Source organism: Theropithecus gelada, chromosome 5 (assembly GCF_003255815.1).
Source record: "Theropithecus gelada isolate Dixy chromosome 5, Tgel_1.0, whole genome shotgun sequence".
Classification (NCBI taxonomy): Eukaryota; Metazoa; Chordata; class Mammalia; order Primates; family Cercopithecidae; genus Theropithecus; species Theropithecus gelada.
The window spans coordinates 74347510-74370062 of record NC_037672.1 but is presented as its reverse complement, the minus strand read 5'-3'; the positions used below and the strand labels follow the sequence as shown (position 1 = coordinate 74370062).

General features: G+C 35.4%; 1 protein-coding gene across 2 annotated transcripts in view; it reads right to left on the bottom strand.

The window, feature by feature from the left end:
* Positions 1-22553, bottom strand: part of CENPC (centromere protein C) — a 72507-nt gene that overhangs the window by 12878 nt on the left and 37076 nt on the right. Inside the window, exons 11-17 of one of the 2 annotated variants that reach the window (XM_025386667.1) lie at positions 21164-21310; positions 19568-19653; positions 9477-9530; positions 8172-8276; positions 7164-7292; positions 6470-6565; positions 4384-4538 (exon numbers count right to left, since the gene is read on the bottom strand). In XM_025386667.1, coding sequence (XP_025242452.1) covers positions 4384-4538; positions 6470-6565; positions 7164-7292; positions 8172-8276; positions 9477-9530; positions 19568-19653; positions 21164-21310 — 772 coding nt within the window. The remainder of the gene's footprint in view (positions 1-4383; positions 4539-6469; positions 6566-7163; positions 7293-8171; positions 8277-9476; positions 9531-19567; positions 19654-21163; positions 21311-22553) is intronic. The other variant, XM_025386668.1, reaches the window with a different exon arrangement.

The window sequence follows — 22553 nt, the reverse complement described above, 5'->3', positions numbered from 1 at the left end:
GAGACACAGATCAAAATCTATGATATTCTGATTATAGCAGCCCAATCTGACTAAGACATCCATCAAGAATGTTTTGCCACAGATAATTATTTGCCTCCTTATTTTTTTTATTACTACTTTGTACAATGATCATAATATACCAGAATAACAATAACAGCTAGCACTTATATAGCACTTACTCTGTACCAAGTAGTATTATGAGCACTTTATTCTTATTTATTTAATGTATATGCCCACTAATGAGACAGTTACTACTTTGGTAGCTTTTCATGGATGAAGAAACTGAGGCACAGAGAGGTTAAGTAATTTTCCAAGGTCACAATGTAAATGGCAGAGCTGGGGTTTGAACTCAGGCATTTAGATTACAGAATTCATTCCCTAACCACTGTGATATACTGCCTCCCTAAATGGGGAAAAAAGCCCCCTGAAATGTTCCAAAGGTATTTTTATAACTTAGTAAGACATAAAAAAAAGTTCTTATTACATCCAAAAATAATTTCCCTCAATCAAAAAGACAAAAGTAATACTAAAAAGTCAAGTATATATTTCTAGTGTTTTTTCTCATCTATTCAATTTGGTTCTCTAAGCACCCCTCTCCTCATTTCTGTACACATTTAATTAAGAAAGCTTTTGAAACATACAAAAATAGAATGATGAACTCTCATGAATACTTAATACCAACCACCTGCCCAAGCCAGAGTCTACTATCCTCACTCCATCTTATTTTGAAATAAATGCCAAGTATCATAATTCATCTGCAAATATTTCAGTATGTACTGAAAGATCAAGCGCTTCTAAAAAACATAACCACAATACTGTTATCACACCTAAAAAATGAATATTTAATACCAAATACCTAGTTAATAGTCAAATTTCCAATCATCAGTGAAAATATATCTTCAAGGGTTTCTTTGAATCAGGATCCAGGTTAGCACCACACACAGTGATTGGTTGATCTGTTTCTTAAATTTCTCAATCAATATTAGTGGTTCTCAATCAAGGTGATTTTGCCTCTAAGGGACAACGGACAATTTCTGAAGATGTATTTGATTCTGTCACAACTAGAGCGGTGCTACTGGAATCTAATAAGTAGAGGCCAGGTAAGCTTCTAAATATCCTACAACAAACAGGAGAGCCCCCACTACAACAAAGAAGTATCTAATAAAAAATGTTACTAGTGCCATGGTTGAGAAACCCTGATTCCCTAGGTTCTACCTTGTTCTTTTTTTTAATTTCTTACATTTAATTTATTGAAAACATTAAGCAGTTTGTCATAAAAATCTTCATTCAGGTGGATTTTGCTGACTATATCCCCAGGTATCATTTGAAAGGTTTCACCACCCTTTATTTCTTGTAACCTGGAAGTTAAATCTAGAGACTTGACCAGATTCAGGTTTTGTATTTGCTTTTGGGTTTTTTTTTTCTTTTTTAAGGCATGGGGTTGGCAAGATTACTTCTTGGATAGTGTTGTATTTTTCTATTAGGAGGCACATAATGCCTGGTTGTATTCTTTTTAGATATCTGTCAGCCACTTAGCTGGGCCTTGATGCCTAGATCCCAATAGCTTATCAGGGATTGCAAAATCATAATATTTTAACTCAAACATTCCTTCTTCACTCATTAGCTGGAATATTATTCTGGTAAGAACAAACATCTCATCTATTATTTGATTATCTAATAGCAGAGTTTATATAGAAAAGGCAGAATCAGTTGTTAAAGTGAGTTGGCTTCCTAGAATCCTCCAACAGTAACAAATTTTTGTTGCTGTTGCAGTAGTAGTAGTCTTATAGATTCATGGATTGATATAATTGATACATATCAATCTACTGAAGCTATTCTTGTTAACACTCAAGTTTCATATCCTTAGTCAGCCAGTGGTAGCATCTTCAAGTTGGAAGCTGAAACATGACCCAATCTTAATGGTTTCTGATTAGTAGTTTGCTATCAACTCCAAGCTCAGTTTCAGGCCTAGAATCAGGCATTCCTCCAAGGAACTCGTTCTTTTAAGTAGGTTGCTGTCACTTTTTTGTTTTTTTAGCTCTGGAACATTCATTGTCTAATTTTAAGAATATTTTCATTGGGTTTTTTCTCTCGCCTGAAATTCTTATTATTTGAATTTAGGCATGTTTTTCTCTCTTCTCTACATTATTTAACTTTAATATTTTCTACTTTTTAATTTCCTTCTTGTCTCCTGGGAAGTTCTACAACCAGCTCTCATAATTAATTTGTAAATTCTTCTGTAGTTTGATTTTAATAAACCTACTACTCTTTTAAATATTCTCTAGTAGTGTTTGAAAGACAGTTAATGGCCTGTGCTGGTTCTCCATCTTGTCCTCTTCATTATTTTTTTCAAAAGCATATATTTGTAAGTGTGCTTCATGTTTTAAAACGTAAAAATATTAGTTTTATTAAAAAAAACTTCAACTTTAATTTTCATTGTAAAAAGTTAAAGGTAATATATAGAAGAAATAAAATCAACTAAAATAACTACATAATCACACAGTAAAACATGTATTCTCTTCAAGATTTTATTTACATTTTTAAAATTCTAGTTAGAAAAATAGATAGTATATACAAAGAACTTTTATCTTGTATATTTGCTTAAATGTTTATCCCAAGGGTCTTCATATACAGCTATTCTTCAAAATACAATGTCAAACTAATTTTCATGTGCTTAGTGCAGTGCCTGCAACACAGAAGTTCTGTATAACTGTTTATTATATCATAGAATGCTTTATCATTACTAAGTCAAAATTAAAATGCAACCATTTTCTTCCTGTAGCACACTGTAGTGGTTTCTAATTCTGCAATTACCATCAATGATTCCATAAATAACTACGTATGTTCAGCACCCCTCACTCTGAACTTTCAAATTACTTCCCTAGGAAAAATTTCTAGAAATGAGATTCACAGGTCACAGGGTATGAATATTTTTCTAACAATTTCCATTAACTCAGTAACTATAAAGTGTCATTTGGATTTAAATGTGTATTCCTTTGAATATTAGCCAGATTACACACTTTTAAACATCTACTACTCAAATTTCCTTTTGTATAATGAAGGCATTACAGTTTAATAGGTAACTGCTATTAGTTCAGTGATGATATTTCATATTTATCTTCATTATTAGTTATTTTATTATTATACAGGGACCATTCTATGCTTTTAAAATGTGTTATTTTCACTCATAATAATAACTGGAGGCCTATAACATTTTCAGTTTGAATTAATGAATATTGTTAAATTATTTTAAATCATGATTCTAGCCATACTGATGTAGTAACAATCTTTGACTTTCATATGTATCTTTTCCTTGCCTTGCCTAAATTTGCCCTTCTTTGTTAATATAAACTCAAAGGTGTTCACAATTTTTCCCTCCTTTCTGAATTTACTTTACGTCTGTCAGTAAAGAGAATCATTCTGACTGTGATACTTTAGTAGCACAATTTCAGACTCCTGAAATGTCAGATACTGAAAAATGTTCCTTAGTTATATTTTTTTAACTGCTGGTATAATGTTAAATATTCTTAAAATTTGGTGCTTTTCAAATTTTATATTCTACAATTTTCGAACTCAGAATACAAATATTTTATATATATATAAAATATTCCTGCTATACACACACACACACATACACATATAAAACAGACCAATGCTGCAGAGGTGTATGTCTCTAAATGGGGATGGGAGTGGAAGAAAGGAGATAAAGAGAAAGAAGACAGAGCCTGAGTGACCTTGAATCTCATTACAACTTCAGCCAGTAATATTGTTACATATAATAGTATATTATTTAGTACTTATTGAAGCAACTAGCTCTTAGTCTTGAGTCTATTGCTAAATAGTTAAGTAGTTTTTTTATAATCTCACTCATTTTTATTTACTTTTTTCTCAGGTTACTGTTTTATTGATATACAATAATTTTACATAATTTTTTGGTACATGTCACATTTTAATATCTGTATGCAATGTGTAACGATCAAATCAGGGTAATTGGGATATAAGTGATTTTTTAAGAAGTCTTTAAACCTATTTCTCCATTGCATTATCATAGAAATGTGGAATTAGATTTAATCTCTATAATCCCCCCCAGCACTAAAATTCTAATGATTTGTTTGCAAACCTATATTTAAGATGTTTTTAAGTAAAGAACATTCCTTACATTTCTGAATCTCAAAAGAATACAGTGCTATGCAGGGAACAGATACTGTGAAATAACGGTTGGTTAGTTGACTCTAAACAGATTTAACAAATAAAAATCTTTCTCTGTGTGGTGTAGTAATAGAATTTCACTTCTGAGGAAATAGCATTTTAATGTCTCATCAAATCCAATAAATCAGAGTTCTACCAATAGTGAAACATAAATATATAAAAAAAAGTACTCACCAATATATCTTGGCCAACATGCTGCTTTCCCTTTTCCTCTTGTGGTCCTAATATCAATTTCCCAGTAGAAAAAAAGGGTGTGTCCAATGTCTTATATACCTTCAACTCACCATGTTTAACAAAAAATTGATATGTATCTTGTGGCCTTACAAGATCTAGGAGCAAAACAGTAATACAAATATAAAACAACAGCAATGATATTGGTTAATAACATATAAACACACATGTAATAAAGAGTTATTTCTGGATATAAGTCTGCCTTAGAGAGAGAGAGCCGTTTCAGATCATTAACTCTAGAGATAGAATGCCAGAGGTCAAATCCTGTCTCTGTCTTAAAAGCTGCATGACGTTAGGCAAGTTAACTTAAGCTCTCTCTCACTGTGCCTCAATTTCCTTTTTGGTAAAATGAAATAATAATAAGTTCATCTATTCGATGTTAATGAGCTGCTGTGAATATCAATGAGTTAATGTGTATAAATTATTTAAAATATTTTCTGGCAAAAAGTAAGCATTGTTAGTACCAGCTGAAGAATACGAATGGCAGCATTATAGGAACTGAGACAGAAAATAAAATTAGCTGAGATACAAAAAAGAATTCTTTATTTTTAAAGTTTGACATAAACCACAATGTATCATCACCATGCCAATAGATTTTTTTTCCTGCTTGACTAATAGTTTTTATTAGGTAAACTTTGTGAGAAAGCAGAGCTCTAATGGTCGCTCATAAATTACTACCTCACTTACAAAAATTTCCATCACTTAACAAACCTTTCCAGATCTATAATTAATAAACTATTCTGTTATCAACGTCTGATTCTGTTTCCCAGGATATTTGGGAATGTTAGTGATCCTACAGACTACATGATATAGAAACAAATATATATATATATAGTAGATTCAAGAAACAAATAAGAAATGAACTTTTGACAACACTCACAATAACCTGATAGAGTACAGCAATGCTTTCAGTTAAGACACTAAACAAAACTCCGTACCTCTAAGCTCTGTTGCCAAATAAATAATCTACATAGAGATACCTTTGCTAAGATGTTAAGATATTAAATCTATTTTCATAGTCAAAATTTTAAGTAGGAGTACCATTATTACCACTTTTTTTTTTTTTTGAAATAATTTTATTATTTTTTTGAGACAGGGTCTGGCTCTGCACGCCCAGGCTGAAGTGCAGTGGCATGATCTCGGCTCACTGCAATCTCCGCCTCCCAGATGCTAGCAATTCTCCTGTCTCAGCCTCCCAAGTAGCTGGGACTACAAGCACCCACCACCATGCCCGGCTTCCATTACCGCCTTTCTGATTTGACCTACTTCTCCTCTGATGTAGGAAAACAGCCCTTAGTACTCAATGGTACAGTCATAACAGTTGTTAAAATATTTAAATATTATATATATATATGTGTATATATATATATAGTCTGGTTGTTAAACAGTTGAGTAATACATAAACTCCTATCCCACTATAACCCATCCCTTGGGCATCTTACATGACCTGCTAGAGACTAAATATTTAATACCTATTCAATACAGCAGGAGGCTTCCAGGACTTTGCAGCACCAGCTTTAAGGTTAAACCTGGCATTTGTACAACTGATTGATGCCCTTGTTAGTCATCCTCACAAAGGATTCATATTCCAGGTAACATTACTGCCACCTGTAGGCCCAAAAGTTTGTCTGTGCCCTACCCACGATCCCTGCCTGGCCTCATGGTAAGAGTATCCTTGAGTCTGCCAACTATCTACCTATAATTCCCCATAAACAGCCTCTGTTCCCATGTGTCCTCCTGGTCAAAGAAGGCCTAGACGCTGTTGGGGGGGGACAACATTCCTGATTGTAGCACTTGTGCCCCAGAGAACAAGTCCAGGGTGTTACATGTACCCTGGAGTTGTCTGACATCAATATTCCCCTACAGTTGTCTTCATATAGGCTGCTTATTGGAATTAGACTCTCTTCTGGACTTTAGCACTGATAGAATTGGGGAGAGAAAGGGAAAGTAGACAGGCCAACCATCAAGCAAGCAATGTTTTCTTACAAGTTGTTTAATTAAGTATTTTCAATATCATCCCTGATCTTACCCATGAGAATAATCTCTCTTGTTTCTGGGTCCTTTACCCTCGTTGGCTGCAAAGGATCTCCAAGAGGTATACCTAGATTTACCATTAAGCTAGTCTCTGCAAAAGAAATACCATTGAAATATGAACTACTTACTTAAAATTATTCTCAATCCTAAAAACGTTCAGTACAAAATATAGCTATAGAGAAGTTATAAAAGAAAAATGTTAAAAGCATAAAAGTATCTTCCTATTTATAAATCACTCTGATAAACAAAAATTCAAACTTAAAAACCCATAATGATTTAATATAAAAGCAAACACCCTAAACTTCCTATTTTCTGTAAGCCTTAACATGTAAACTCTTGCATCATCAATGAATTAAGTGATGTTCTGCATAATCTCTAAGTGAGATAGAGGTATATAATATACTTTAGAAATGTCTATTTTAACCATAGTTTGGGCATAGGAATGGTAGGTTTCATTTGACTGGGCAATTTACTCATGAAGAAATTTATAATATGCTATTAATAATTTGTAAGAATAAAATTAGCTTACTTTCCATTTGGAAGAAAGTAGACATTAAAAAATGAATTTTACCTATGGTATTATTTCTGAAGTTTTTGGAAGTAAATTTCATATTTTGCAAACAGCTTCTTCTCAAAGTACTCCTATTTAAAATAAAATCTAAAAGTTACTTTCAGAAATAAGTTCATACTTCTTTCATCATTATCAAGACAGATCCTTTTCTTATTAGACTTTTTGTCGACTTTTCCAATATTTTCTTTTGCCTTCCTTTTAGACGACATTGTGTCTGGAGACAGTATCCCACCAATCACGAATCCTCCTAAAATTTAACAAAAAAAGTAAAATGTACATGGGAAAGAGAAAATCTTGCAACAAAACTCCTTAAATTTAATACGGCATATTTCCTTTCAAAGTACCAAAGAATATAGATGTCTGCAGCTAATAGTTAAAATAACACAAATACCAACCAATTTCATTATATCTCTACCACCTTAAATCAGAGGCTGATAAAACAGGATTAGATGATGGAACATGATTAGATGGTCCTATTGCTCGCCTGAAATCAACAGTCATCAGCAGAGGCTTTAAAAAAAAAAGCAGGAGGGCTAGCAATGAACTATTTATAGAAATCCACATGAGTTTAGTCCTTTGACTTAGATATATCCACCAAAGAAACAAATATGGCCAGGCACAGTGGCTCATACCTGCAATCTCAGCACTTTGAGATGCTAAAGTGGGAGGATTGCTTGAGCCCATGAGATTGAGACCAGCCTGGACAACATAGCAAGGCCTCATCTCTACAAAAATAAGAAAGAAAATAACTCTAAGATGAACACTATACTCTCTTGCCCACCCTACACTACTCTGTAGAAAACTATGAGAAAATGGAAAATGGTTAATAGGAAAAATAATGAAAACTACTTTACCTTTACCAGTTACAATTTTTTCATGTTCTAATCTAATGTTTTATATTATGCAACTGGAAATCTTGTCAGATAATACAGGAATAACATTCAGCTACCAAAGAGAAAGTATCAGCATCTCTACATTAATCAGACAAAAATGAATTTAAATCCTATTATCAAAATTTGGGGGGTGATGATTAAGTAAGGTAACGTATATAAACATGTAGTGTAGCGTTTGGCACATAGTAAACAAATTTCTTATTGACAGACATTATAACATAAGTAAGTTTTACCTGATGGCCTTCCTTGATAATCTATTCGCTCTCCTCGCCAGTACTCCAAAGGTTTCAAACGTGTTCTCTTGGTCCTGCGAACATTTGGTGTGTTGGAGGGCAATACTATAAAAAGATGTCAGACAAAAGTGTATACATGTTTTTTAGTTGATGGTACTTAGCAGTGGAAAGACTATCTTTCAGAACATGAATGCTTTATTTTTAAAAATATGAATGTTTTTCTAGACAAAAGACTAGAAAAAACATATATTTATGCTAATAATTAAAGAAATGCCAATGGAAACACAGGCTATCAAATTGGCAAATAGTTAAAAATTTAATAATACTCAGTGCTGACAATGTTAAATGTCCACTCATCTTATCTGAACAATGCAAAGTTCTGTATACTAAATTGAGTTTGTTGGCTATATCTTCAAATTCCCATGTTCTTACCTACTTTTGTTTGCTAAAGCTATCCTGAAGTTAATGAGAAGTTGCCTACTGCTCTTAGGCATAATGCTCAATGTTCCCCTCTGTATATACTGAAGCCCTGCTCAGGAACATTTTTATTTCCCCCCTACTCCTGATTCATCATTTCACTTCAAGACAAGCATTAAGTATTGAGAGGTATAGCAGTCTCTCATCACATAGGCCCACAAAATACTGACAAGATCTAAGTTCTTGAGTAAGGCAATGAGAGAAAGCTTCACTTCTTCTGGTAATCTCTCAGTATGAATGCAAGAGCACTCACAGCCTCAAATAAAGGGAGAAACATGGAAAGCCACCCAACATCACAGAAAGGTGGGAACTATCATGTATCTTGACTGGCAAATATCTCTTTGGGAACCATGGATTGTTAATCTTTACATGGGCCTCTCCATGGGTTCCACAGTTCTCAGCTTTGTCTACTTACTACTTTAGCTATTGCTTTGTTCAGGAGTCAAGTGGATTAAAGTGGAAGGAGATGCTGTCAAGGAAGCCATCTACCTGGTAGTTATAGTTTCTTTTTTTTTTTTTTGGTAGTTATAGTTTCTTTGATAAAATTATCCACCCTAGCTTCATAGATAAGGGAGGATCATGCCCCCTACTATGGGGCAAAAAGTGAGAGAGCAATAGGATTTATAAATAGACAATAGACTAATTCAGTGACTTGTGGTGACTTACTACGAAATTCATAAAAACTAAGTGCATAATTTTAATTTATCTGCCAATTAATCCAAGTAATTGTATTTTTCCTGCTTAAGAAAAGTAACTTATATTTAGAAACAGAAACTTAATGAAAGTATTTTTCTCAATGAAAATATTAAAAAAGAAAAATATTCTTACCTAGTTTGTGATGGATTCTGTTCTTTGGTATCACTTTAGATCGTTTTGAGTCATCTACAAAATGCAAAAGATAGTATCACAAGAAATGACTGCGAATTCCATGTTAAATTAAAATGTGTTTCTGGTCAATTTCAGTATGAGGATTTTAAATAAAGTTTGACCTGATAATATATTTTATTACTCCTTCTGCTTTTCATTGCTCAACTATAAAAACTAAGGAAAAGAACTATTCCTCTAGATTTTGCTAGAATGAATATCATCGCAAGCTTGTCCAATCCGCCTTATTTTGTTGTTGTTCTGTTTTGTTTTGTTTTAGGCCTTTAGCAGCCTGAAACCATGCTTTTTAGTTTCTGTCTCTGGAGACAAGTGGAAAAGAGGGATGAGGAAGGGGTTTTACTGGATCAACCAGAAACAGAAACTTAAAAACTCATGACTATATTCACTCCCTTGGACAACCCTGGTTTTTATTCTAAAGAGTGTAACAGTTTAAAAAACAAACAAAAAAAAACCACACAGATTTTCTATTGCTCATGGAAATAAGCCACTGGTGGATAAAATGTAGGGCCTGATAATGGATAATTAATATGTTATTTATGAACTACCTGTAACTTCTCCTTAAAGTTCTAAAATAGTGTAAGTGTACTGAATTTAGCAGTGTGCCAATGAGCTTAGGGGTTCTCAACTTTGGTAACTAGCACCTAAAGATGGTGTCATCCCTTCTTTCCCTTTCTATGCACAAATGTTCTGTATCAAGAAGTAGAATATTGTTCCCTTCTCTTTCAATCTCTGCTGGAGTTAGTGACTTGCTTAACTAATAGTATGCAACAGAAATATGTTCTGGGGCTTAAAAGGCTAAGTCCTAATACAATCTACAGGTTCCATCTAGAAGTCTTGGGATCTCAGTCTAGGGGAAGACAGCAACAATATGAAGATTAACACAAGACTACCATGCTGTAAGGAAACCCAATGTGGCCACATGGAAAAGCCACATGGAGGAAAAGAGATGTTTAGCCAACCTCTATGTCCCAGCTCTTCTAGCTGGGTTCAAATATATAAGTGAGGAAGTTGCCTTGAATGTCCAACCCAGTTCAACTTTCAGATGACTCCAGTCCCAGCAGCTTGCATTTAACTATAAATTGATGAGTGTACTCAAGTGACAATTACCCAACTAAGCCAAGTCAATTCACAGAACCATGAAAGATAAATCAATCATTGTATTAAGCCTTTAAGTTTTGGGGTGGTTAGTTATACAGCAATATACAACTGGGACACAATGTCTGTGAACCACCTAAAACTGCAAACACATTTTTATATGAAATATATACCTTTTTTCCCTGAAAAGTGGGTCTCAGCTTTTATCATATTCTCAAATGAGTCCATGAAAGCAAAAAAAAAAAAAAAAAGTTATTTTATAAAATTGTTGGTTTGGAAGAAACTTCAGTGATCATTAACATCTAATTTCCCTGTCAGAAATAGGCAAATCTCTAGACATCAAAAGTAGATTAGTAATTGGGTAGGCCCAGGGAAAGGAAATGAAAGTTGGCTACTAAAGGGTAAACGAGTTTCTTTTTGGGGGTTATGAAGACGTTCTAACATCGATTGTGTCAATGACTACATATCATTGATTTGTATACTATAAGTGGATTAATTATATGGTACGTGAAGTCTAGCTCAATAAATCTGTGTACCCCCCACCCCCAAAAATCCAATTTCCCACGCAGTCTCCACTAGAACAAGCAGGTCTCATCTCTGTTGGAAATTCTCCTGTGACACTGGGCCTTGGAGTCAGCGTCAGAGTCATATAAGGAATCACAGAAACAAGTAAATATACTGAGGATAATGGGAGTCAGGTTTGTCACTATTTGAGAAGAGGTTTATAAAAATGGAAAAGGGGAAGTCTATGTTGGACTGGAAGAGCGGGTAGAAATGTGAACTTATAATAAATACAGGCGGGCGGGCGTAGTGGCTCACGCCTGTAATCCCAGCACTTTGGGAGGCCGAGGCGGGTGGATCAGGAGGTCAGTTCGAGACCAGCCTTACCAACATGGTGAAACCCCATCTCTACTAAAAATACAAACATTAGCTGGGCGTGGTGGCACACGCCTGTAACCTCAGCTACTCAGGAGGCTGAGGCAGGAGAACAGCTTGAACCCGAGAGGCGGAGGTTGCAGTGAGCCGAGATCGCACCACTGCACTCCAGTCTGGGCGACAGAGGGAGACTCCATCTTAAAATAAATACATACATACATACATACATACATACATACAAATACAGGCATACCTCAGAGATATTGCCAGTTCAGTTCCAGACTACTGCAATAAAACAGATGCTGCAATAAAGCAAGTCAAACAGCTTTTTAGTTTCCTGGTGAATATAAGAGCTATTTCTTTGGCTGTTTTATTTTGTTTTTTTGAGACAAAGTCTCACTCTGTCACCCAGGCAGCAGTGCAGTGGTGAGATGGAGACTCACTGCGGCCTCAACCTTCTGGGAGCAAATGATTCTCCCGCCTCAGCCCGCCAAGTAGCCGGAACCACAAATGCACACCACCATGCTCAGCTAATTTTTGTATTTTTTTAGAAACAGGTTTTTGGCATGTTGGCCAGGCTGGTCGCCAACTCCTGGGCTCAAGTGATCTGCCTGCCTCACCTCCCAAAGTCCTGGGATTACAGGCGTGAGCCACCATGCCCAGCCAAAAGTTATGTCTATACTATACTATAGTCTATTAAATGTGCAAGAGCATTATATCCAAAAAAATCAGTGTACACACACCTTAATTTAAAAATATTTTATTGCTAAAAATGTTAAAGATCAACCAGGCATAGTAGCTCATGCCTGTAATCCCAAGACTTTGGGAGGCCCAGGAGGGTGGATCACTTGAGGCCAGGAGTTTAAGACAAGCCTGGCCAACATGGCGAAAACCCGTCTCTACTAAAAATTAAAAAAATTAGCTGGGTGCGGTGGTGCACACCTTGCAATCCCAGCTACTCTTTGTGGCTATGGCACAAGAATCGCTTGAACCCAGGAGGAAAAATGTTTCAGTGAGCTGAGATCATGCCACTGCACCCCAGCCTGGGAATCAGAGCAAGCCTCTGTCTCATTCTCAAAAAATAAAAATAAAAAATAAAAATAAAAATGCTTATCAGCTGAGCTTTCAGTGAGTTTTAATCTTTTTGTTGGTAGGGTATTTTGCCTCATTGTTGATGACTGCTGACTGATCAGGCTGGGATGCTTGTGGCAGTTTCTTAAAATAAGTCAATAATGAAGTTTCTCTGGAGAATATAAAACGCTGTTTTATAGCATTTTACCCACAGCAGAACTTCTTTCAAAACTGCAATCAATCCTCTCAAACTCTGCTGCTGCTTTATCAACTAAGTTCATGGTATATCCTAAATCCTTTTTTGTCATTTCAAGGGTTCACAGCATATTCACCAGGAGTAGATTCCACCTCAAGAAATCAGTTTCTTTGTTCTTCCATAAGAAGCAACTCCTCATCTGTTCAAATTTTGTCATGAAATTGCAGCAATTCAGTTTCATCTCCAGACTCCACTTCTAATTCTAGTTCCCTTGCTATTTCTACCACATCTAGTTACTTCCTCCACTGAAGTCTTGAATCCTTCAAATTCACCCATAAGGGTTAGAATCAACTTCTTCCAAGCTCCTGTTAATATTGATATTTTGACCTCCTCCCACGAAACAAAAATATTTTTAAGGGCATCTAGAATGGTGAATCCTTACCAGAAGGTTTATTTATTTTGTCCAGATCCAACAGAGGAATCACTACTCATGACAGCTACTGCCCTACAAAATCTATTTCTTAAATAAGACTTAAAAATCCAAATTATTCCTTGATCCATGCATGGGCTGCAGAACGAATGCTCTCTTAGTAGGCATGAAAGCAACATTAATCTCCTCATCCTTGTCCATTAGAGCTGCTGGGTGGCCTGGTGCATTGCTATGGATGTGCTGTCACTCAGGCTTTGTTGTTCTACTAATAGAGCAAAGTAGATTTAGCATAATTCCTAAGGATTCTAGGATTTCTGGAATGGTAAATGAGCACTAGTTTCAACTTAAAGTCACCAGCTGTATTAGCCCTTACCAAGAGAGTCACAGTCTGACCTTGGAAGCTCTGAAGTCATGCATTGACTTCTGAGAATTAGCTATGAACGTCCTAGATGACATCTTCTTTCAATAGAAGGCTGTTTTGTCTACAGGGAAAATCTGTTGTTTAGTAAAGACACCTTCAATTATCTCAGCTACATTTTCTAGATAACTTACTGCAACTTCTACATCAGACCTTGTTGCTTCACCTTGCTCTTTTATGCTATGGAAACAGCTTCTTTCCTTAAACCTCATGAATCAGCCTCTGCTAGCTTCAAACTTTTCTTCTGCTGCTTCCTTAACTCTCTCAGCCTCCACAGAATTAAAGAGAGTTAGGGCCTTGCTCTGGATTAGGCTTTGGCTTAAAGGAATGCTGTGGCTTGTTTAATTCTCTGTCCCGACCACTGAAACTTTCTCTGTATCAGCAGTAAGGCAGTTTCTCTTTCTTATCATTCATGTGTTCATTGTAGTAGCACTTTTCTTTTCCTTCAAGAACTTTTCCTTTGCATTCGCAAATTGGCTGTTTGGTGCCAGAGGCCTAGCTTCTGGACTAGCTCGGTTTCTGACATGCCTTCCTCACTAAGCTTAATCATTTCTAGCTTTTGATTTAAAGTGAAAAACGTGTGACTCTTTCTTTTACTTGAACACTTAGAAGCCATTGTAGGGTTATTAATGGCCTAATTTCAATATTGTGTCTCAGGAAACAGGGAAGCCTGAAGACAGGGCGAAAGATAGGGAACTGGCCAGTCAGCAGAGCAGTAAGAACACATGAATTTTCACTTTCTTATGTAGGTGTGGTTTGCAGTGCCCCAAAACAATTACAATAGTAATGTCAAAGATCACCTGATCACAAATCACCATAAAAGACATAGTAATGAAAAAGTTTGATATACTGTGAAAATTACCAAAATGTGACACACAGACACAAGGTGAGCAGATGCTATTGAAAAAAAAAAAAAAAAATGGTGCCAATAAGGCTTACTCAACAAAGGGTTGCCACAACTTTCAATTTGTGAAAAATGTAGTATCTCCAAAATGCAATGACACAAAACACAATAAAACAAAGTATGCCTGTATAAATATAAATATAGAAATAGATACAGATGCCTGTATTATATATGGTGTGTACCTATGTGTACGTGTGTATGTATATTTCCTATCTCTGTACACTGAGAAAGACCAGAAGCAATGGTATCCCAAACAAGGATCACATCGAGTGTCCAAATCTTGGTTTCTAAATGCCATCCTCCACCAAAAAGAACTAAGTTTTCTGGAGCAGTAACTGATCCCAGAGCTGGGGCAGGAAAAAGACTGGAACATCTTATGCCAAAAAACAAAAACAGTATTCAGAGAATTATGACAAAAGCACACAGAGAGCAGCTGAAAGAAAATCCAATGACCAAATCTATCACAATTTGAGTACCATAATAAATGATCAAGATTTTACAACCCCATGGGATAAAATATAAACCCAGTAGTCCATACTGATACAAATAAAATGAATCATGAACAAAATAATTGGCATGGGGGAGAAAAACTGGCAACTAATTAATGGGAAAGGAATTAAAGAAACAGAAAATAGAAAATAATGTGGTACCATCATTAATGGCTGATAATTCAAGTGGGAGTCTTGAATGTATGTTAAGGTTGGTGAATGGAGGTTCAACAAAAAACAGGCTATTAAAATAGTACTAGAATATCACTCCACAATAATATTTATCAATTGTAAGAGAAAAGCAGTGTCTTTACAGTAGAGAAACCTGGCAGACAATAACATGAACAGGTGATCAGGATTAACATCATGTCAGCAGGGCATGGTGGCTCACACCTGTAAACCCAGCACTTTGGGAGACTGAGTTGGGCAGATCACTTGAGGTCCGGAGTTCGAGACCAGCCTGGCCAACAAGGTGAAAGCCTGTCTCTACTAAAAATACAAAAACTAGCCAGGCATGGTGGCATGTGGTTGTAATCCCAGCTACTCAGGAGGCTGAGGCATGAGAATTGCTTGAACCTGGGAGGTGGAGGTTACAGTGAACTGAGATCACACAACTTCACTACAGCCTGGGTGACAGAGCAAGACTCCATCTCAAACAAACAAACAAAAAACAAAAGCATCATGCAGATGGGTGAACGTTGTGTGCCTCCTGTGTGATGCACAAATTACAACCCCTAACTCCTAACCCTATAGCATCATTTCTGTAGTATTACTGTCAATACGAATGGCACACATCTGATCATGAGTTAAGTTAGGAAAAAAACTAAGAAACTGTTCCATGTTGAAGGAAACTAAGGGACATGACAGCTAAATGCAGTCGATGATCCAGGACTGGATCTTGAACCAGGAGGAAGAAGAAACACTGAGATCCAGGACTGGATCCGGAGCTGCAAGGGAAAAGGAACTGCTAGTGAAATCTGAATGGAGTCTGTGAATGAATCTGTGTTGTATTAACGCTGATTTCCTTATTTGGATGGTTCGAGGGTAGTTATATCCTTCTCTTGCTGAAATACATTATGGGGTATTTAAGGGAAATAATATATCATGTCTACAATTCCCTCTCAAATAGTTCAGAAAAAAAGATGAATGATAATAAACATGTGTATTTATTAGAGGAGGCAGGGAGACAGATGGAAAAATGTTGTAAAATGAGGACAATTGTGAAATCTCGATGAAGGGGATATGGGATTTCTGTATAAGACTGAAATCATTTCAAATAAATTATTTTTTAAGTGACTAACGCAAGGGACAACTCCTAAATTTCAAAGATTAAAGGATCCTAGTAAGTATGGAGATGGAAGAAAACAGATTATCTACAAAGAAAAGAAGAAATAAGGCTGCCTTCAAATTTCTATTCATAAGCATTAACTCTCATGAAGCAAATAGCAATAGTTTAAAGAAAAAAAGATCATGACTCAAGATTATGTTCTCTATTTAGCTGGTGGTTCATCATGTTTAAAAAGAAAAAAAATGCTGAGTCCTTGCTAGAATATGTGAGAATGTCTACCAACTTTACAAAGAAGTAACAAATATATCTGTTGACAATAAGTGTATACATATTAAATATTTTATTAAAGGAAAAAGTACTGACACAGCAAGTCAAAAACAACAATTCAATCATGTGTTGTTTCTTAGCCACTTTTTAAATTCTCTAATAAGTTAAATAAAAAGATAAGAAACAAAGAAATAACAACCAACCAAAAGAAAGCGGAAGTCACAATAGTAATATTAGACAAAACAAACTACAAAGTAAAAAGCATTTAACACAACGAAGCAGATAAATTTGACCAAAGCAGGTACACTCCATATGAAGGCTTATGTGATCAGCAACAGCACTGAAATGTACATAACAAAGACTACAGAAAATACAAGGAGAAAGTCAGTTGTAGTGGGAACACTTTACTTCAATTCTAGTAGTCCTTAATAGATCTCAAATCAAAAGAATACAAAGGTTCAGAATAATATCAAGCTTAGTATGTCCAAATCTAACACATGTTCTTTTCCCCCAAATCTGATTCTTCCCCAAAAGTCCCCAGATCAGGTAGTAGTACTGCCATTCTTCCAGGTGCTCAGGCCAAAAACCTTCAAGTTCTCTCTAACACCTCTCTTTCTCTTATACACCACATCTCGTCCATCAGAAAATCCTGTTGACTTTACCTTCAAAAACACCTAAAAATCCTCTTCCACCTTCTACTGTTACCACGCTGGTCTAAGCCAACACCTCTCACTAAGATTATTTCAACATCTCTCTAGCTAGTCTCCTTGCTTCAAACCTTCCTGTCCCTTCAACCCCAATGGTCAACTCCTAACATGGTACCTGCAGTGATTCTGTTAATACAGGTCAAGTCATGTCTCTCTTCTGCTCAAAACCCTCTAATGGCTTCCCATCTCTCTTAGTAAAATTTTGCGTTTAACATCCTATGTGATCTTTCACTCTGTTGCCTCTGTGACATCATTTTTCCTACTATTCGTTCGCTCTCTTCCTCTGCTCTAACCCCCTGGCCTTTTTGGTGTTCCTCAATCAAGATGGACTCTTTACCACATTGGAACCTTTGCCTTTCATCTTCCCCCTACCTGGTACACTATTTACCCAGACAGCTGCATGGTTTGCTGTCTCATCTCTTTACATCTTTGCTCAAATGATCACTTCCTTAGGGAGGACTTTTCTGCCCACCTACCTAAAAATGTAAACTTAATTTCCCACCCTAAAAACCCTGTTCTATTTCTCTACTCTCAACACCCAACAAATCATAAACTTTATCTTTTTATATTGTCTGCCACCCTGCTCTTCCAGAAATTAAGCTGCAGGAGGACAGAAAATTTTGTCAGTTTTGTTCACTGACACATCCCTACCCTTAAAATAATATATAGTAAATATTCCATAATTTTTCATATTTAAGAATTCCACAAATATTTAAAGTATATTCAAAAAAATATATCCACTTACGCTATCAATGAAATAACTGGACATATATCTTTGAATCCCCATCTGTATACAAATTATTCTTTTTTCAAGCACCAATGGGAAAATTATAAAAACTAAGCATCCACTAGAACACACAGAAAAACACTTAATGAATTCAAACAATAAATAATATGGACCAAGTTTTCCAGAACAATAAAATGAAACTAGAAAATAATAAAAGAACAAAATAAAACACAACTTCTTAGAATAACAGCAAAAATTGGCTATTTAACATACACCTGATATTAAACTAAGCAAAGATCACGTATTCATCTTTGTATCAGCTTATGGTATTGGAGCTGATATCATTTTACAGATAAGGAAACTGAAGTTTAAGAACACTGAAATTTCTTACTCAAGATAATATAGTGATGCTTCCTGATCAGTGGTGAATGGGGAAAAAAAAAGAAAAAGATAACGTAGCAAGTAAGTAGTAGAGCCACAACCAATCCCAGATCCATGACTCTGGAGACCAAGCTCTTAACTAACATATTCTTAAATAATTCCTGGGTCAAAGAAAAATCGCTACAATTCAGAGTACACTACAATAACATTACATAGCAAAACCTATAAAATTAAGCCAAAACTATACTGAGGGAAATTCAATGCTGCTTCTTTATCAAAGAAAAAGCAGAAAAACACAGAAAGCATTCAAGTTAAAAGAGAAAATACGATAAATCTAATGATGGGAGAAAAACTAAAAAGTTAAAAGAATAGTGATTATTAGAAAAAAAGTATAACAGATTACAATCAAGCATGCATTTTTAGGAGCATGAAAAAATTATAAAATTCTCTATTAAGAGGCATTTTTAAACTTCAGTATGAAATTTTTCAAGTACTGAAGGCTGGGCATGGTGGCTCACGCCTGTAATCCCAGAACTTTGGGAGGCTGAGGCAGGTTAATCACAAGGTCAGGAGTTCAAGACTAGCCTGGCCAAGATGGTGAAACCCCATCTCTACCAAAAATACAAAAAAATTAGCCAGGCATGGTGGCATGTGCCTGTAATCCCAGCTACTCGGGAGGCTAAGGCAGGAGAATTGCTTGAACCCAGGAGGTAGAGGATGTAGTGAGCTGAGATTGCACCACTGCACTCCAGCCTGGGCGACAGACCAATACTCTCTCTCAAACAAAACAAAACAAAAACAAAAACAAAGAAAACTTTCAAGTATTAAAAATAGAGAAAATAGTATAATGGACCCAATATATCCATCACCCAGCTTCAGTAATCATCAACAGATGACTAATCTGCTTCATGTATACGCTTATCAGTTTAACAATTTTAAATACTGGAGTAGACACCTTAAGTGCCAATATTTCATTATGTTCTACTTAAACAACTGTCACTCATTTTCTTTGTCTCTCACTTAGGTACAGCATCTTATTAATCTCTAACTAAGGGTCTTAAGAGGTAGGTACTCAATATACATTTGCCAACAGTGACAACGGAAACAAAACATAGCACTCCTTATTCCATATTCATAATGCCATTAAAATCAAGACAGAAAAAAACCCCAAAAAACAATAGTTTACCTGAACTTCCATGAGCTTCCTCCTCATCCACATCATTATTATTCTTTCCAGACGTTAAATAATTATTATTGAGCCTGGAAGGTCCACTTAAGAAAAAAAGTAAACCACAAAATTAATGCTTTTATAATGCATATATCTAATGTATTTGCCTTAACGATCATTTTTCTCCTAAAACTGCCATAAGTCTTTCTTATAAAACCAATAGTGATGTTATAAGTCATCAAGAATATATGGTCATCCCTCAGTATTTGTGGGGGATTGGTTCCAGCATCCACCGTGGAAACCAAAATCTAAGGATGCTCAAGTCCCTTATATACAATGGTGCAGTATTTGCATATTACTTTCACATATCCTACTGTATATTTCAAATCATATCTAGGTTACTTATAATACCTAATACAATGTAAATGCTATGTAAATAGTTGTTATACTGTATTTTTATTTGCATTATTTTTAATGTCATACTGTCACTTTTTATTGTTTTATATTTTATTTTCTGAATATTTTCAATCCATGAGGGTTGAATCAGTGGATGCAGAACCCACAGTTATGGAAGGCTGACTGTACTTGCAGCATTAAACAAAGACTACAATTTCATCCCATAACTGATGGCTGAGCATCACAAGTACTAAATTTATGACTTATAGATCAGAGTTATGGACTTAGTAAATTCAAATGATAACATACTGTGGTGAAAATCAAATTATAAAAAAAAAAATCATCATATCTTAATTAAACAAACAAACAAACAAACAAAAAATAACTACAGCCAAAAACCAATGGAATTTAAAATATGGTCCAGAAATTGTCACAGATGATTCAGCCTCTCCCAGTCCTAGGACTCTTTCTACCTATTATGAACCCAGGATAAGACTACTCATAACCTCACAAATAGTAAAGAAATCTTAGCCATCCCTTAAAAGTCTGAGAATTTGCTAAAATTTACCTTTTATTAATTTTTTAAAAGGTTATATGACATCAGATATAATTAAGAGTAGGTAATTCAATTTGATCACTAAATGTGTCATTTTAACATTGTATGTCCAAATTCTTTAATACACCACCTTTCAAGAGGTGGAGACTAATTCCACCTCTCCCTGAATGTAGTGTGGCCTTAATCAGTTGTTTCTAATGAACAGAATAAAGTAGAAGTGACAGTGTACAAGTCATTAAAAGACACTGTGATATCCATCATAGTCACATCTTCTCTTGGAGCATGTGCTTTGTGGGAAGCCAGTTGCCATACTCAGCAGCTGAGAGGGCCACACGGTAAGAAACTAAGATCTACTGAAAACAGCCAGAACAGAACTGGGGCCTCCAGCCAACAGCGATGTGAGACATTTTATAGGTGGATTCTCCAGTTCCAGACAAGACTTTAAAGCGCTAAAACCAGAAAGATATCTTGACTGCTACCTCCTGAGAATATCCGAGCCAGAACTAGCTAGTTAAGCCTCCCAGATTGCTGACCCATAGAAACTATGAAACAGTAAGTGTTTTTAAGCCTTTAACAAAATTAAAATAAAGTTTTTGGGTAATCTGTTATACAGCAATGGGTAACTAATATATGTAACTATTATCCTTACAATACATGCATACCTTTCCTCTAAAACTAAAGTCTTACGCTCTCCAGAATCCAAGCTTGATTCTGTTGGTGTGTTATATGTATATCCACTGGTCTGAGGCTTTAGGGGAACATGCTGTGCAGTCATAACATTATCTTCCTTTTTTGAGCTTCTTGTAGATCTATAAAAACGATAAATGTATGAGTGTTTATACTTCTTCAAAATAAAATTTTCTTCCAGAAACAATATACGGGTGGGTACAAAGACAATACAATATTGGCTATAATGAATATCAGATCACCCTGTTCAGGCTCTGACATCTGCAACTAGCTAAGGAAGGAAACTGGTTTCTAGGACCTACCAAGAGTCCTAATTTGAAAAATTCTGATGAGAGGAATGGAGAAGACACCTGCCCAGGAAGGTGGTGAAAGGCACATGAGGAGATCCTATGTATAAGCGGCTTATGATATATATTACAGTTAATCTATGATGTTTTACTGGAGAATCCATAAACAACTAAAACTGTCTTCTTTGATATCCTTAGTCAGCCTACTGAGGGGCAATAGGGTCCTCACAGGGACTCAGTTCATCTCTTTGGTAGTTAGTTTATTCCAAATATATGCAAACAAGATACATTATTCCTAGTGACTGTATATTTCTTCAGGTTCTAGTATCCTCCTGGGTCCTACCATTCGAGTCAAAAGAAATAAAAGTGATTACAAGAGAATACTATGAACAACTGTATGCCAACAAATTAGATAACCTAGATGAAATGGACAAACTCCTAGAAACACACAAATTATCAAAATTGATTCAAGAGGAAATAGTCTCAAAATACCATGAATCAGTATCAAAAACAAACTACCCATATAGAAAAGCTCAGGCATAGGTGGCTTCACTGCTGAATTTTACCAAACATCCAAAGAAGAATTAAGACAAATTATTTACAAACTGTTTCAAAAAATAGAGAGATAATACTTCCCAATTCATTGTATAAAGCCAGTATTACCATGATACTAAAACTAAACAAAGAAAACAGAAGGAAAGCAAGCTACAGATTGGAATCCCTCAACAAAATACTAGCAAATTCCAGCAACATAATAAAAAAAAGAGAGACAAAAGCAGAGAATGGCCCGAAAAAGTGAAACAGAAGGTGTATGGGATTTCTTTATGCACTATAATGACATACACTAATATATTTTAGGACACACTGCCATTTATTTCAGTATATCCTCAGCACCTTACTGCTTCTAACACAAAGTATGTATTACCTCAGTAGGTTTTTGGAACTAATAAGAATTCATTAAAAGCATCTAGCAAATATTTGGCACATAGTATGAACTCAAAAAAATGTTAACTATTGTCATCCTAAGAAGAAAAGTATTAAGCTATATTCCTAACTATTGAAATCACATTAATCTCAC